Consider the following 17,642-nt stretch of genomic DNA (forward strand, 5'->3'; position numbering starts at 1 on the left):
AGGTCCGGCTCCTAGGCAGGGGGCAAATGGGAAATGGGAGGGCCTGAGGGCATGAGTGGCATATGGAGCCTCCTGCCCCTCGCTTCCCTGCCTAAGACCTTGAACGACTGGTTGCTTCTGGGGCATGTGCAGCACGGAGACAGGACAGGCAGACAGCCTGCCTTAGCCCCCCACACTGCGCCGCTGATTGGGAGCCACCCGAGCTAAGCCCACTCCCAATCTTGAGCCCCAACCCACTGCCCCAGTCCTAAGCTCCCCCCTGTACCCGAAACTCTTCATCCATTTTGTGTGACTTGAAAGTTGGCAACCCTAGTGATGCTCCATCGTCCAACCCCAACCAAGCAGAGCTGGCCTGAGCTGCCTGGCATCATCACTCATCCCCTTTGAACATGTCTGAACATAGTTTGGAAACCTCTGATAGAAACTCTTGCTAAATGAAAGGCAGGGCAAGTCCCACTGCAATGTGAGGGGAGCAGTTTCCTGGGCATAGCCCCTGCTGTAGGAGTGGGTGAGCAGCCTCTGCCCTGGGAAGGCACGGAGTGTTCACCTCAGGATGGTCTGCAAAGCAGGCAGTGGGAACTGTTGGGACTCAAGCAGCAGGGAAGATGCTGCAGCCAGGGGGAGCTGCTGCCTCCTTGCTGCTGGGGGGACCTGTGAGAGGTGGCCCGAGGCCTTTACCACCCCCACTGCCCTGTGAGGCAGAGTCTGCAGCAGCCCCTCTGGATGGGTCCCCTTGGAACAGTTAGCTTTGCCCCTTCTCCATATTTCTGCCTTCCATTTAGCATGACCCCACATTTCCCCAATCCGATATTGCCTCTCTTGATGTAGTTACAAAGGAATATTTGTGTTACAAACCTCTGCCTTCTTCTACACACATCAGCACAGTGAGTGAGACAAGCAAAACACAGCATATTGTTGTGTTCTATTGACTTAGAATTGACTATCCCACCTATCTTACTTTTAAAGGGGGAAAAAAAGTGTGTCCCGAAAATGAAATGTGATCCTGAATTGTGATCTGGACTCCTGCACTTAGATGTATCCCAATGCAGGATTGGGGGTCTAACTCCCTAAAATGACGTTAAATCCACCAAAGGTTAAAGGTTGAAATCTAGGAATATTCAAGGCCTAAATGGAAGAAAGAGAGTTTACTAATATGTGGACTATAAAGTTTATTTATTTTAATTTGCAAATCTCGTGGCAACTTCTCTACAGTAATATTTTTGGTACTGAACCTTTACCAAAGGGATGTATTGTATATTTTCACAGTAAAACCCTGAAGGAGAGGGAACAAAAGGACCCAAGGAACTCTATGAAGTAAACTTTGCAGAGTTTTCCTTGAATTCTCCTATGAAGTGTCTGCCATTAAATGCAGGTGCAGTGGGTTGGCTGCTGTGCTGTTATAGTTATCTCCTATAACTGCTTACACTGCTCTGGAACCAAGCTCTATGGACTCCTCTGTCCTTAATCTATACAAACTCATTCAATTGGATGGAATGCAGCAATCGAGTGAGAACCGACATATTTTTAGAAGCAACAATAACTCTTGTGTAGGTATGCACATAATGTAGGAAGGAGCATGGCATGAAGTGCTCTGGCTGTTTTATGGCACCTTGGAACAGCATAAAGCAGCCATACTGGCCAGTTCAGCTAGGTTATGGCTTCATTTCACCAGAGTAGAATGAAGGGCAGCCTGAGCATACAAACCAGTTTCTCCTTCCTTCCTATCCTCCAGATTTCTCTTGCCTCTTAGACCCCCTCCACATTCCCCTGAATGCACACATTCCAGTTTCTCTTTCCCACCTGTGCCCTCTGTTGAATAGACACAGTGCAACAAGTGGTTTTTTAAATAAATATTTAGGATTAATGGTCATTTTGCCATTATTTTTCATGATTGAAAGTTGCTCTCCCTCAGGGAAGGCTGCTACATAAAACCTTCATCTTTGAGAAACTCATGAAACTTATTGAAAATAGTCACCATGTCCCATAGTTCTCAGCAGTCTTAAGCTATGGGCCTGCTTCCATTAAGTAGCCTCCTTCAAAAGAGCCACTCTTTTACATTGTTCCAAATGAGCGTGAAGCCAGGCCACCCTCAACCCTCCATTCCTCTATGCTGTTAGGAAGCAGAGAAGATCAGTGAGAGGAATGGAGACATCTTTGCTAAGGGTAACCTGTAGCTTCAGTCCTGTTGAGAAAAATAAGAGGTGGCAATCAGTTTGAAAGTGCTTTGTGGAATTCTCTGTAGTAGAGCATTATTCTTTAGTCTATTCTGAAGGAGCAACTGTCAGTTATGAAAGAACAACAGGGAAAATAAAAATAATAAAACTTCAAATAGATCCTCTGCAGATGATTTCAGTGAGTTTTAACTATATAAGAAGTTTGAAGAGATGTATTATTCAGTTATTGAGATCATTAGGGACAAATAAATGTCCTGTGATTTTTTTTAAAGGACTCTTTTTAAAGTTATTTATTTAAAGTAAGCTCCTAAACTTGAAAGAGATACTTGTAAATGATCAAAAATTCATTCCATACTCAGAATCAATAGAATAATTTTCTGAAAAATACAATGTATTGTCCATAGATAACAAACAGGTCGAATCCATCCTTTAACTGCAAAACTTAACCTAGCCTTAATTATAGACCTTCATAACATAACTTGGGTATGTCTAGATTATACTGGAAACTGCTGCTGTTCAAATTATTTCACTTCCTTTTCTTAAACACATTTATAAAATATTAGCTATTTTTATACTGTGCTGCTTGCAGTAAATTCAGTTCTGAGCATGTTCTTGAATAACTGTCATTATTTCTTTGTTATCCTTTCTGACATCTGCCAAAATTGTACAGGTTAATGATTCAGTTTTAATTAACTGAAATGAATCTTCACCAGATAAACACAGTACCTAATAGATGGGAAGTGATGGTGTTTCTTTCATTCACAGATAAGAATTTAATAACTTATTGACACTCACAGCACTTTGCGTTAGATATTTTTCAGAAGTGAACCAAACACACCATACTTCCAGTTTATTGTTATGAGCTCTTACATTGTTGCATACCTATCATAACCATAATTCTTAAAACACAGATGTGATGGGTGAGGGCCCTATCACTTGGTAACTCACTCACAGTACAGCCCCACATGTATAATTAAGATAGCAAATGCTTTATCTTGTCCATAATTAATTTTACTTTATGGGAAATTGTAATGATTGATAGATTGGATGAGCTAAATGCCTTTTTCATATCTAACTGCTGTGTTTCTGCAAATAGTTTCTAAGAGATACAATTTTTAAATTAGAAATTATTTTACATGAGTACCAAAAGCCCTCCCAAAAGAGAAGAAAAGTAATATAGATAATAAGAAAATTATATTGATATGAAAATGAAGGGTAGGCATGACATTTAACAATAACATTCAATTATTTGCTAAATGGTTTAATTAGATAAGTTGTTAGAGAGAGCAGCTAAGTGATGTCTGTATTTAGATTTCCTTACACTTTCCATTTTAAAAAATTCTGCAATCTTTATTATTTGTTTTAGAAGCTCTTCCACCTCTGCTGTTTGCACTATGCCTTTGCAGAGAGAAAGCCTTGAGGCAAGAGAGGTAGCTTTTCTTTCCCCTATGAATTTCCATTCAGGTTTGGCTGAGATACTCACTAAGGCTATGTCTACACTGCATAGTTAAGTCGATGTAAGTTATAGTGATGCAGCCTTATGGAGAGTTTGTTCCTCCCAATCCTCTGCACATGTTTCCAGATCCTAACTATTGGGAAGACTTAGTGGACCCTGCCTCAAGAATTTTTCAATTGTCCACAGCCAATTGACTGGATGGTGAGGTTCAAGCTATGAAGGATCTGGTTGCAATGGTCTCTTCAATTCTGACTGCCTCTGGTGTTGTCTGCAGCCCATCCCATATTACCTGATACATTTGCTGAGGAAGAAGAGGAATTGTTTTTTTCTCTTGGAACAACAACAGATGGATTCAGAACCGGAGCCAGAGTTGCCTCCTGATGAAAAAGTGGGCATTATTTCTGCTTTGTCTTTTCAAAGGATGCATTACAATTCTGTGAGTTGGTGGCTCGAATGGCATCTACTTTGAACTTACTTTCTGTTGCTTTAGAAGAAACATCACATCCAGTATTTGACATCTTAGGAGACTGTTGAAGAAGTAGGACTCTTTATCTTTACCTATTTGGGATGGACTTTTGCAACATGCTAAAGCAGTTTACACTTCTCCTGTTTCCTGTCTTCATCTCTAAGAAAATAGAAAAACTGTATCAGCTCCCCCATGAAGTTTTATCATATTTTCATACTTCTCCACTTCATTCTTTGGTGGTTGCAGCAGTAAGTAACAGATCTAGATATGGTCAAACCCATTCTCCTCCAGCTGATAGATAAGGGAAGAAGCTGGATTCCCACTGGAGGAATACTTTCTCTTTTTTGTCATGGGGTATTAAAGCAGCCAGTTACTAGCTGTATTGTCCTGATACCAGTTTCATCTGGAGGGGGGGCAGGGAAATGGCTACATTTGTTCAAGATTTATAGGATGGTGTAAACAGGTAGGACTCACCCCCGCGACGCCTCCTGCTGGTTACTTCAGGGAATTAGCTTGATTCCGGCTACGGAGAGCCCTCTGCAGGCCAGTGATCCACCTGTCCTCTGCTAGCCCCGGGCCCCTCTCTGGACCTCGGTGCCCCTTTAATTTGGTCTCCCCCCTCAGGGGAACCCCACCCCACTATCCCCACTTTGCTTCAGTATTGGCTACTGCCCAGTCATTGTCTAGCCCCCACGCCCTGGGGCAGACTGCAGTATCAGCCACTCATCATGGGCAAAGGGGTTTTGACCTGGCTGTCTTTCTCCACCCTCTGGCTGCCCCTCTGCAAGTCCAGTACCTTGGAGGCCTAGAATTAGGCCCTGCAGCCTGGGGAGTTGCTGGCCTAGGGCTTCCCAGCTCCTAAGGCTTTTTCCCATACCTGCCTTCCTCTGGGTCCCCTGGGTGAGTTCCCAAGCAGCCAGGCCTGTCCCTCTCTCTGGTCAGAGAGAGACTGCCTGCCCTTGGCTTCCCTGGTCTTCTTATTAGGCCCCGTGGCTCAGTTTGGGGCATGGCCCCAGCTGCAGCCACTTCCCCAATCAGCCCAGCCTAAAGGCTGCTTTCTCCAGCCCCAGCCCCTTCCCAGGGCTGTTTTTAACCCCTTCAGGGCAGGAGCAGAGATCCACTCTGCTACAGATGGTCAGAGGAGACTTGCCAATTCAGTCCTCACAGAAGGTCAGAACATGGCAAAACATGACGTTGGGGCTTCTTTTGATGCTTCTGACTCAATGGCCAGGGCATCTGTTGTCATCCTTAGAAGACATGCATGATTAAGATCTTCTTTGTTGGCTGTGAATGCTAGGTTTAAAACTGAGGAACTCTGTTTTCAGGGCAATGGTTTGGTTAGTAACAAAACAGATGATTTTTCAGAGAAATTAAAGGGGACCAGATCTATAGCTCGATCACTTGATTTATATTTTTCTTCTAAAATGAGATGACCTACTTCTTTTTGCTACCAGAGGCAATTTTATCCACTAAATCTTATTTCTTGGCTCATAGTTGGCAGCAACTACAACACCAACAGCCAACTTATTCTCAGTATTAATATTTGTAGCAGACTGAATTCCAAATAATCTGTGTTCCCATCTTCTTCTTTGAATACATGGCTTCAAATTTGACATATGGGTCCAGAGTTTTGGACCAGCTTGCAAAATTCCTTCCTATCTGTTGTTTGGAGATAGGCTTCCCTATTTTGTCAGCTATCTTGTAATGTCAGACAAATGGAACCTAGAAATAATGGAAAAGTGTGATACAATACAGTTCCAAACACTACTTCCTACCCTTCCCATGTCAGGGAACAATCTCATGAAGGTGTTCTTCTGTCATAAGGCCAGAAATTGCTTCTAAAAGGGGCTCTAAAGGAAGTTCCTGAAGATTTATGGGGTCAAGGCTTTTATTAAAGATATATCCTGAAGTAGAAAAAATATGGGAAGATGGGGGTTGCATCCAATTTTAGATTTAAGAAAGTTGAAGATATTTATCTGGAAGTTTCAGTTTTGAATATTAATTCTAGCCTCCACCATTCCCTCCTCACAAGCATGGATTGGTTCTCAACTCTTGATTTAAAGGATACATATTTCTACTTGTCCAAATCATCCAAGATACCTGTTTTCATGGTGGGATAGAGACATTTTCAATACAAATGCCTACTATTTGGGCTTTCTACAGCACAAAGTGTCTTTACAAAGTGCCTTTCTGTTGTAGTGGCACATCTCAGAAAACATAGTGTTGTTGTTTACCCATACTTAGACAACTGGCTGCTGAAGTCAACCTCACATGAGGATATGTTGACTCACATTCAGTTTATAACTTCCCTTCTAATAGATGTAGGACTTCTTCTAAATGTCAAGAAATCAAATATCTGCCCAATTTAGAGAACCCTCTTTATAGGATTGGTACTGGACTTAGAAGGAGGAAGGGATTTCCTTCCCGAGGAAAGATTTCTGAACACAGTGTGATATATTTTGGAGATTCATCCTTATTAAACACATAAATTAATATTATTTTTTGATCTAATTGGTCTCATGGGAGCGAATTTATCACTTCATATCCTCATCTCAGAAGGAGGCCAATGCTACTTTGGTTGGTTTAACATTGATTGGCTCAAACCTAACCTGGATAATCTTCACATGCTAATCAGCGTACTACAGAACATTGTAGAATCTTTGATTTTGTGGACAAACAGAGCCAACATTCTGAAAAGAGTTTTGTTCCCTCATCATTGTTCACAATAATAAGTGCACTGAACAACTCCCCTGGGGCCTCTGTCAGTTCAGTGTCAGTGGATCATTGTTATGTGTCACTGGGTCATAATGCATATGCACAAGGAAGCTGGATTAAGGTTGCTTCAGAACTGTAGTTTGTATGTGTCTAATCTCCTCCTAGGTTTTTTGCAAAGCAAACTGAAGTAATAGACATTCCTTCACATGGCACCACATTGACTCGCTCCCGTGGTTCATCAGTAGGGTGGAACCTTGAGATCCACCTCACAGACCTCTTTGCTGCTTGAGTTAAGAGAGTAAGTGATAGCAGTGGTAGGTTGTCATCCTCTATGTGGAACAGTACAGGAGGGTATGGGACACTTTCCAATTGGATTTCACAGATATTTGCTGACAGCAGAATGATGCTAAGGAATCTTTGGCTGCAAGCTTTGGTGCACTATGCACTTTAATGGGCATAGGCTCTTCTACGTATTGCCCCTAAGAACGACTCCTCCTGCCCTGTCCCTTCCAACCTGCCCCTCTCCCAGTTCAGCATCACATAGGTAGACAGTAGCAGAGACTAAACTGAGTTTTCCCATGAGAGATTCACCTTTAATTATATGATCACATGCTATTTTTTCCACAGAACCCTTGCCTCATTCAGTGCACAGGATGGACTTGCTCTGTAGATGAATCAGGGTTATGTAGTAAAGGAAGCCGTTGTCTGCAGGACCCCTGCTTCATCTGATGAAAAAGTTGGAAGGTGTGTACTGAATGAGGCAGGGGATTGCAGGAAGAGAAAGGATTGTCTCATTAGTAAGGCGTTTAAATGCTGCCCTAGATAATTGGATTCTATTTCTGCCTCTTCCCCCGTGTCTGTATGTGATGCTAGGCAAATTACTTAAACCAGATTTTTCACAGGTGTTCATTACATGTGTGTAAATGTGTATTCCTTATTTTCTGGGTTCCTAACTTGATACTTTGGGGTCTGATTTACAGGGCCAGCTGCAGGCACCAGCTTAGCAAGCATGTGCTTGGGGCGGCTACTCCGGAACGGGGCGGCACGTTCAGGTATTCAGTGGCAATTCGGCAGAGGGTCCCTCACTCCCGCTCAGAGCGAAGGATCAGCTGCCGAATTGCCGCAGATCATGATCGCGGCTTTTTTTTTTTTGCTGCTTGGGGCGGCAAAACCCCTGGAGCCGGCCCTGGTACTGAGCACTCATTGCTGCAGCTGAAGTCAATGGCAGTTATGCTTTCAACATATAAAGTGCTATACAATGCTAAGCACTCTGAAAAATATCAACTCCTAGGCATCTCAGATTGGCCGCTCAAAATTAGTGGATACTTTTGACTTAATTTCTGTGCCTCAGTTCCCCATCTTTAAAATGTGGATAATAATCCCTAACATCACAGGGTTATTGTAAAAATAAGTTTATTAATCTTTGTGAAGCACTTAGATACTGTTGTGATGAACACCATAGAGAAACCCATGAGGAATTTAATTACTCTTTCTTCAGGACAGACTTTGAATAGTATGCAGTAAATGAGGGCTGGGGCCCCACATAGAACAATGGAGATTTCACTTACACCAGTATAAATAAGGAGTAATATCAGTGAATTCCATGGAGTTACAACATTGTGTAGGTTTCTGTAAGGGTGATGAGAATCAGAAGCACTGTACTTCTGTATAATAATACTGAACTACTCCATTTGTAATCAGTTCTATAGGTAAGCTGTTTAGTTCATAAAATGAGTCTTGGTTTTCTTCATTGTATTATTTTATCTTATTCTCTTTACAAGTAATGAAGTATGTTAGGTTACATTTGGGTTAAGTAAAGACCACCAAAAAATATTGTATAGTTTTATGACTATGAAAATGCAAAAATCTTTCTTGTTTCCCAGTTAAAAAATAAATTAACTATGTAACTCTGGATAATCATTGTTTCATAATAATAAAATTATATTAGACAAAAGACAACTTCAGGGTGGAGTTAATGTTTAGTTTATGCATCAGTAACTTCCACAGTAAAGCACCCTAGGGATGCTTGCAGTTAGCCATCGAGAGAGGGACTCCATTTTCAGACACATGATTAGCCTGAGCCTTGAGGAGAAATACTGTTGGAAAGGAGTGGAGAAACAAGAAAAGGGTGGGAGAAACAGGGAGTTTGGGGAAGAGAGAGTACTTTGGAAATTGAGAGCCAAAGAGAGATAACAATGAGTGTGTTGAGGAGGAAGATAGAAAAGAAAGATTCAATAATGGAGGTTGGAGGGAGATAGGAGAAGACAGAATGTACTGGAAGGGATTGAAGAACGTAGGGGACAAGAGGACATGTTAGTTAACAGAGGAAACATGATAGGGGAAATAGGAAGAAGAAAAAATCTAATGGAGAATAAAAGAAGGAGAAAAAAGAAATGGTGTGAGAGAAGTAAAGGAGAGAAAAGGAAATAGGAAATATGGGGAAGGAAGAACAAGCAAGAAAACATGATTTATGGTCATTAAAACATATATTTTAAAAAGTATTCATAGTCTGTTTTATTGTAAATGACCAATGAGGAACACAAATTTATAGAAAATTATTGTAAATTTCTGTAAATATGGCTTGTTGGCTTCAACCAAGTTGTCAGTATGGCTGTCAGTTTTGTAAAGATTGTGCAATTGGGGATTAAATAAAATAAATCAATAGGGATTTCCCAGAAGTTTGGTTTGGAGCCACCCTTCTGCTGCAACACTACAACAGTTAGGTCGATTGAGGCACTTGAGCTAACCACTCTTCCACTGAAATAGGAGGGACTGCTGGGAGTGCATTTTCAGGAAGGAATCTTTGTCTCTGGAATGCATTTTATCTCTGCACCCAGGATCTGATAGCTCTTAATTCCTTTGACTTTTAGGGAACTCTGGAAGATCTATCTCATGTCCAAAGCTTTTCCTAGGTATTATATGCATGACTGAGGAATTAAAAATATTACACCTCAGAGGCAGGGAGGGTTTTGTCGTTAAACAATCATTCTATAAGATTTTATTCTTGTTGTTACATACTTTTCATATATACGTCATTCTATAAGGGGCTAGAGCAGAGCACAGATTATTTTTTCTGAAATAAAATTATATTTCTTTTTCCATTTTATCCCTATAGCAGCGTTAAAAGTTAAAAATCCGTAATTGTTCACTCAGAGAAAATAATGTAATTTGGGGTTAGAATTTAATCTAGTAGAGTTTCTGAGTGATAAGGAAAATAAAATTCTCTTAATTAATATTTACTGCATTGTTTATATTCTCCACTGGTGCCTGTGTTGTCAAATAAGCAGTGGCCCATGTCTTTCTATTATTTTTTAGGAAAGTCATCATCTGGAATGAGATGAAAAACAGAAACTATATCTGTGGGAATAATATTTCCACTTGTTCAAAGTCTTTGACAATATACTATATAGTGAACCAAAATCCATATTTTAAATAACTCTTCAGTTTTGAACAGTGGAATGTAATTTAGTAATATTCAGTTGCATTTATATGACCTCTTTCATCTGGGAATCTCAAAACACTTTGCAAACATTCATTAACTTGGCCTGCATCTCCCTGAATATAAATGAGAAGGAGCTCTTGACAGAATGATCTCAGGGAGTAGTCTTCAATTTTGAAACTTACTCCCCACCTTGATTAGCCAGAAATCAAATTTGTTAGCCTTCCAGGCATGCTGCAGAATCTATTTTGTCTCCTTTTTGATAAGGCAGCTAAGGTGGATATTTTTATGCTGTGTTTTTTATTTTATGCAATAGGCATGCAAAGCACCATGCAGGCAACTGTAATTGCATTTTAAAACTTTTGTAGTAATAAATAAATGATAAGTGAAACCTCACAACACCCTTGTAAATTACTGTAGATAAGTAGTATTATTTCTGTTTTATGATACTGCTAAACTGAGGTACAGGTGATTTGTCCAAAGACACACAGTGAATCAGTGTACAGCCTGTGTTAATCCCCTACTCAAAGCACGAGGCAACACTCTCTCACTCATTCTTTATTCAAATAATATGTTCTAACTTCTAACTGAGGTCTCCCAATTAGCCTTGCTTTCCTTAATGTCTACTAATATTCTCTGCCTTGGTCTCCTTTCCCTCAGTTATTATTAAAATAAAGGTTGGTTGAATAAATAAATAAATCTACATCTGATTGCCATCTAAATGCTTTTCTTACGTATTTCTGTACTTCAGGTAATCGTCAAGTCTGGACCAGGCACTTTTCTTAGCCTGGCTGTATATAATGGCTATATCTTTTGGTCAGACTGGGTGAGACGATCTATTCTTCGCTCCAATAAATACACAGGAGGAGATACAAAAGTTCTTCGATCTGATATACCACATCAGCCAATGGGCATCATTGCTGTTGCCAATGATACTAACAATTGTAAGTTACAAAACAAAATATAATGGGTTCTTAATTATATATAGTTGCTTTCAGAAATTTAGATTAGCTTTCATCAAATTATATGTTATAGCATTTCATAACCTCTTCTTTTCATTATTTGGAATAATGAAAGATAGAGAACTCTCCTTTTCCAAAGAAATTAATCTTTATTGGAATACTGTGTATATTTTTCTGGCTTGAGCATTCAGAAAGGGAAAAGGTATTTAGTAGATTCTTTGTAAATATTTGTCATTTTTGGATGTTTCATTTAATCATTTTACACCTCTGCTAAAAGTAGCTCCATCTTATTTGGATGGACAGTAACCTCTTTGGCATTATGGCATTCCTACCTAACTGGTATATATATAGACTTTTATTTGAAATCTGTCAATGTATCAGTGACCCATAACACATTTACCAGGAGACTGAACCGTATTGAAGTCTGATCTTTCAAATAATACTAAACATTGAAGCAGATACCACAAAGTTAATTGAAGATGGCCTGTTTTTATTAACTTGATAATACAAAAGTTCTTTATTTTTCAGGTGAACTGTCTCCCTGTGCACAAATGAATGGAGGCTGTCATGACTTATGCCTTCTGACTCCTGATGGTCGAGTGAACTGTTCATGTAGAGGGGATCGAATGCTGGTAGATGACAACAGATGTGTGAGTAAGTAATATTAGTCAATGTCGTGATCCCCCATGGTGTGGTCCCGTCAGATCTCACAAACAAAATTGGTTTGAGCCAACCTGTTACTTGGACTTGAGACCTCTACAGCTTATATTTATTGTCAAAAGTAATGTTGGTGCTTCAGTAAGTGACATCTTTTGAATGTACAACTAAAGTTTTGACATTTCTATCCAATAAAGATCCCATGCAACATTTTGTAAGTGTAAGGATGTTAACTTTAGTGTCCTGGCCAAATTCCAGCTTGACTAATTATAGTCTGTTTCAATTCCCTGGTGTATTTTTTTTTTGTCAGTTGGATACAGTATTCACTTCCTATCCTAAAATGTGTAGCATTATAATTGTCAGATTCCAACATGCATGGGTATTGCTTAAATTATTATTGAATATAGTTGTATATAAATTTGTATACATTCGTTTGTACTGTGTTCAGGACCCTTTAGGATGAAAGGTGTTATAAATCAGTTATTCCAAAGCCATTGTCCACAGACATCTTTCTAGTTCTCTACTGGACCCCCCGTGACACAAAATAGTGTGAGGAAGAGGAGAGAGAGCTAAACTTTTTATAAAGTAGTTGAAGTATCACTGGAGATCCACTGTGGGTATTATTGGCCATATTGTATCTGGTGCTGAATTGGTGTGCACGTGCGGAGAAGCAGCTGCTAGTGCAGGGGTCGGCAACTTTTCAGAAGTAGTGTCACTGTAACTTAAGATTTCACGTGCCAGTAATACATTTTAACATTTTTAGAGGGTCTCTTTCTATAAGTCTATAATATATAACTAAGCTATGTAAAGTAAATAAGGTTTTAAAAATGTTTAAGAAGCTTCATTTAAAATTAAATTAAAATGCAGAGCCCCCAGGACCAGTGGCCAGGACACGAGCAGTGTGAGTGCCACTGAAAATCAGCTTGCAAGCTGCCTTTGGCATGCGTACCATAGGTTGCCTACCCCTGTACTGTGATTTGAAAGGATGCAGCATGTGCACCCTTTGCACTAATCTGGTTCTGATGTTTGATTTTGAGAGTGAATAGTATAATTGTCTTGCCCTTACCCACCTACACACCTAATGTTCTTGGTCTTGTGCAGGCTGGGAGAGGGGACATCTTACTTCTCTGCCTAGGGGACTAGTCACATTCAGAATGCCTCCACCCCCTCTTCCACCCAACCCCATCAGCAAGCAAAACTGGCCTGATTTGCAGGGCAACCCAGAAGGGGGGACAAGTGGGACAATTTGTCCCAGGCCTTGCAGGGGCCTACACAAAAATATAGTGTTCTATAGTATTGCAACTTTTTTTTATGGAAGGGGACCCCAAAATTGCTTTGCCCCAGGCCCCCTGAATCCTCTGGGCGGCCCTGCTGATTTGGAGTAGAGTACATGCCACTCCTTATGTCTGAATTAGCCAGAAATCCTCCAACTGGCCCCACTGTAATTTGATTCCTTTGTCATAATTACCTGGTTAGCAGCCCCTCTCAAGTCTCTTTGGGTATGTCTACACTACGGGATTATTCTGATTTTACATAAACTGGTTTTGTAAAACAGATTGTATAAAGTCGAGTGCACGCGGCCACACTAAGAACATTAATTCGGTGGTATGCGTCCATGTACCAAGGCTAGCGTCGATTTCTGGAACTCGTGGAACGTTGCACTGTGGGTAGCTATCCCTTCAGTTCCCGGAGTTCTCCCCCACCCATTGGAATTCTGGATTGACGATCCCAACTGCATTGAAGGTGGCAAAAAAACAGTGTCACAGGTGATTTCTGGGGTAAATGTCGTCACTCGCCAATCCCTTCCTCCGTGAAAGCAATGGTGGAAACAGTCATTTCACGCCGCTTTTTTCCCTGGATTACACCTGGCAGACTCCATAGCATGGCAACCATGGAGCCTGTTTTGCCTTTTGTCACTGTCACCGTATATGTACTGGATGCTGCTAGACAGGGGGAGGCGGTACTCTACTGCCAGTGCTTACACAGCAGCATTCATTGCCTTTGCAAGGTTAGCAGAGATGGTTACCAATCCCTATTGCACCGTCTGCATTTGTAAAAATTGGCGGATCGAGATGATGGTTTATCAATCATTTTGTACGATTTGCAATTTGGAAATTGCGATGATGTTTATCAATCATTTTGTACCGTCTGCTGCTGTCATGGATTGCTTCCTGGCTGGCCTCGCTGAGGTCGGCCGTGGGCGCATGGACAAAAATGGGAATGACTCCCCAGGGTCATTCCTTCTTTATGTTTTTGTCTAAAAAAAAAAAAGAGTCAGCTCCTGCCTAGAATACTTGGGCAAAATCTAAGTACCGCGGCTAGAGAACCAGAGAGCACAGCCGGCTCCGGGTCAGAGCCCCAGAGATCCTGCAGAAATGATGAGCGGCATGCCAATTCTTAGGGGTGCCCCTGCAACAACCCCACCCAGTTGCTTCCCTCCCTCCCCCAGGCCCTCCTGGGCTGGCTCTTGGCAGTGTCCCCCCCATTTGTGTGATGAAGTAATAAAGAATGCAGAGAATAAGAAACATTGACATTTAGTGAGATAAAAATGAGGGAGATGGCAGCCTTCAGCTGCTATGATAGTGCAGGCAGGACATTTAAGGGTCGCGGGAAGAGCGGAGCGCAAGCCTCCCGCTGCTATGAGATAGTCCAGGGAGTAGTACAGAATCTTTTCTTTAGAGCATGAAAAGGGACTATGGTGGGGGCTGATGGAGCTCAGGCTCCAGCTGCTATGATGAGGACGGTTACCCAGCATTTTGTTACCATCTGGTCAGGAAGTGACAGGGAGTCATTCCCATTTTTACCCAGGAGCCCTCGGCCGAACCTCACCGAGGCGAAGCCAGGTAGCACTCACCGGATGATGACGGTTTTCACAATTTTGTACTGTCTGCATCAGAAAGGAGGGGAGGGATGCTGCTGAATTCAGCCCGAGCACCGACGTCCTACCAGCAGCAATGCAGTAGACATATGGTGACATTGAAAAAATGGCAAGAAACGATTTTTTTCCCGTTTTCTTTCACGGGAGGAGGGTGTAAATTGACGAGCATATACCCTGAACCACCCCGGACAATGTTTTGGACCCTACAGCATTGGGGCCTGCGTGGAGACTCAGCCCCAAGAATGCAGATATTATTACGCGGACTGTGAGATGCTGGAGTCCTCGTCCCTCTCCCTCCACTCCAATGAGCATCCGATTTGATTGTGACTTTCCTTACGCCTGTCACGCAGCACTGTGCTGCAGTCCCTGCTGTGACCTCTGTCTATCATAGGCCTGGAGTTTTTTTTCAAATGCTTTTGTTTCATTTCGTCTTCTGTAACGAGCTCTGAGTAACAGATTGTCTCCCATACAGCGTCAGATCCAGTCATCTCCGTACTCTCCGATGCTGGAGCTCTTTTTGGATGTGGAACTGCAGTCGCCCCCCCCCGTGCTATCAGAGCTCCCTGCGCTGGGCAAACAGGAAATGAAATTCAAAAGTTCGCAGGGCTTTTCCTGTCTACCTGGGCAGTGCATCCGAGTTCAGATTGCTTTCCAGAGCAGTCACAATGGTGCACTGTGGGATACTGCCCGGAGGCCAATACCATCGATTTGCGTCCACACTAACCCTAATCCGACATGGCAATACCGATTTTAGCACTACTCCTCTCATCAGGAAGGAGTACAGAAACTGGTTTTAAGAGCCCCTTATATTGATATAAAGGGCATCGTTGTGTGGATGGGTGCAGGATTAAATCGGTTTAATGCTGCTAAATTCAGTATATATGCGTAGTGTAGACCAGGCGTTTGAGTGCACTCCTCTTCCCCCCCCCACCCCAGGTATTAGGACTTGAGCCTTTGACCACACAGATCTCTTAAAACAAAGTATTGATGAATCTTAACAATAGGAATGCAGTACAGCAGTAAAGAAAAAAAGATTTTAAAGCTATAAAACAGTCCATGTTCACTTCTATCTTTCCTAATGCTTATCATCCCCCTGAAGTGTAGGAAGGCCCAACTGCTTCAGATCTCTCCACAGGACCTGTACCTGCACCAGCCTGTGCCTCATGAACAGCCCCTGACAACTGCCCTCTCTTTAGAGAACTACTTTAACTGTTACTGTACTTTTGATCTTTAGACTCCCAGCCTTGGCAAAACAACTAGCCAGTGCCTGGAATTAGCTTTACATCTAATAGCTCAAGTGTTGTCCCTTAACCTCTTGATCTCTTTAACAGGAGGTGTTGTATCTGGATCAGCTGTGTTGTGTTTTTGTTAACAGCCTGTTATTACAATAAGGCAATATATGCATGCAGTAAACATTCCAGTAACCCAATATAGCTATACAGTACCTGTCTCAATAACCAGTCCCATACAGTATTAATAAATTATTGCAGATCAGCCCTACATCCTCTGCATCCTTTCCCCCCATACCCAGCAGATGTACATGGTACACTGTGGTTTAAAGCTAGTCCTTTATATTTTATTATTAAAAGGTCCTTAAAATAACATAAAAGTCCTTTTTGCTTGCATTTAAATATGTAGTAGGATGGAAATGAAAACTTTTCTTTCATAAGAGTAGATACAGTTGGTCTAAAGAAAAGTTGCAGCGGTAAAGTAATGCGCCATTAATGTACATTAGATTTGAAGGCATTTCTGCAAAATCCCTTCCAACCGGCTATATAATTGAGATATAATGAGTTGTACAGATGATTTTTAGTGGTAACAAAGATGTTAATTAAACCTGTAACACTGTTACAGAGCAGCAGATTTTAGTCTAGCTGTGAAATCAATGCCAGTAGTGATCAACTGAGATTGTATTTGCAATATTTCCAGAAAATGTTAATTAAGACTTTAGTAACTAAGTAAAGAAGCATATGTCCTGTGTAGCCCTAAAAGTACTGGTAATGACCTACAGTTCAGAACTGAGAGAGAGAGAATGGGTCATACAGCTGGTTTGCAATAAGTTCCACAATATAATTAAGTCTGTAGCATGGTATGGCATTTATATGCCCCCAAAGTGTTACAATCCTCAGTTGCCACAGCTTCAGTATATTCCTTGTGCCTCCTCATGCAAGGTCTTCAAGTTATGTGAAAAATAAGCAATCTTAACTTTAGGTTTACAAAAACATTGTAGTGTCATTATATGAGTCGCTATGTTTCCATCTAGAATACTGTGTGAACACTGGTCACCCCATACCATAAAATGTATTGCAGAGTTAGAGGGGATTCAGAGAAGGGAATGAGAACGATCACTGGAAAATCTCTCATATGAAGACAGACTGAAAATATTGGGATTGTGTAATTTAGAAAGGAGACAGATAAGAGGGAACATGATACAAGTATTTAAAGAAGAGAGACCAGGAGCTTCTATTCCTTCTCTCTCTCACACATATTCATACACACACACAAAATACAAGAACAAAGGGACAGTCATTTACATTGAAATGTAGCTAATTCAAAACTGATAGGGGAAATACTTTTTCACATAGTGCATAATTAGATTGTGAAACTTATTCCACAAGATACTGATGTCAAGAATTTAGTGAGATTCAAAGGAAAAATGAGTGTTTATATGGATAACAAGAATTTCCAGTTGTTTTAGATAGTGAAAAAAAAATTGGAATGGATAAAATCCTAATACTTCAGGGTTTAGTGGTGGACAAACTTTTTGGCCTGAGGGCCACTTCTGGGTATGGAAATTGTATGTCAGGCCACGAATGCTCATGAAATTGGGGTTTGGGGTGCAAGAGGGCGCCAGCTGGGGGTACGGGCTCTGGAGTGTGGCCAGAAACGAAGCAT

At 41.3% G+C, this 17,642-nt stretch overlaps 1 protein-coding gene across 1 annotated transcript in view; it reads left to right on the top strand.

Moving 5' to 3' along the window:
* The window catches only part of LRP1B (LDL receptor related protein 1B), a 1,355,016-nt gene that overhangs the window by 1,045,353 nt on the left and 292,021 nt on the right, over positions 1–17,642 (top strand). The window contains 2 exon segments of the mRNA XM_075069829.1: positions 11,002–11,194; positions 11,741–11,866. Coding sequence (XP_074925930.1) covers positions 11,002–11,194; positions 11,741–11,866 — 319 coding nt within the window.

This window comes from Chelonoidis abingdonii, chromosome 10, assembly GCF_003597395.2.
Source record: "Chelonoidis abingdonii isolate Lonesome George chromosome 10, CheloAbing_2.0, whole genome shotgun sequence".
Classification (NCBI taxonomy): Eukaryota; Metazoa; Chordata; order Testudines; family Testudinidae; genus Chelonoidis; species Chelonoidis abingdonii.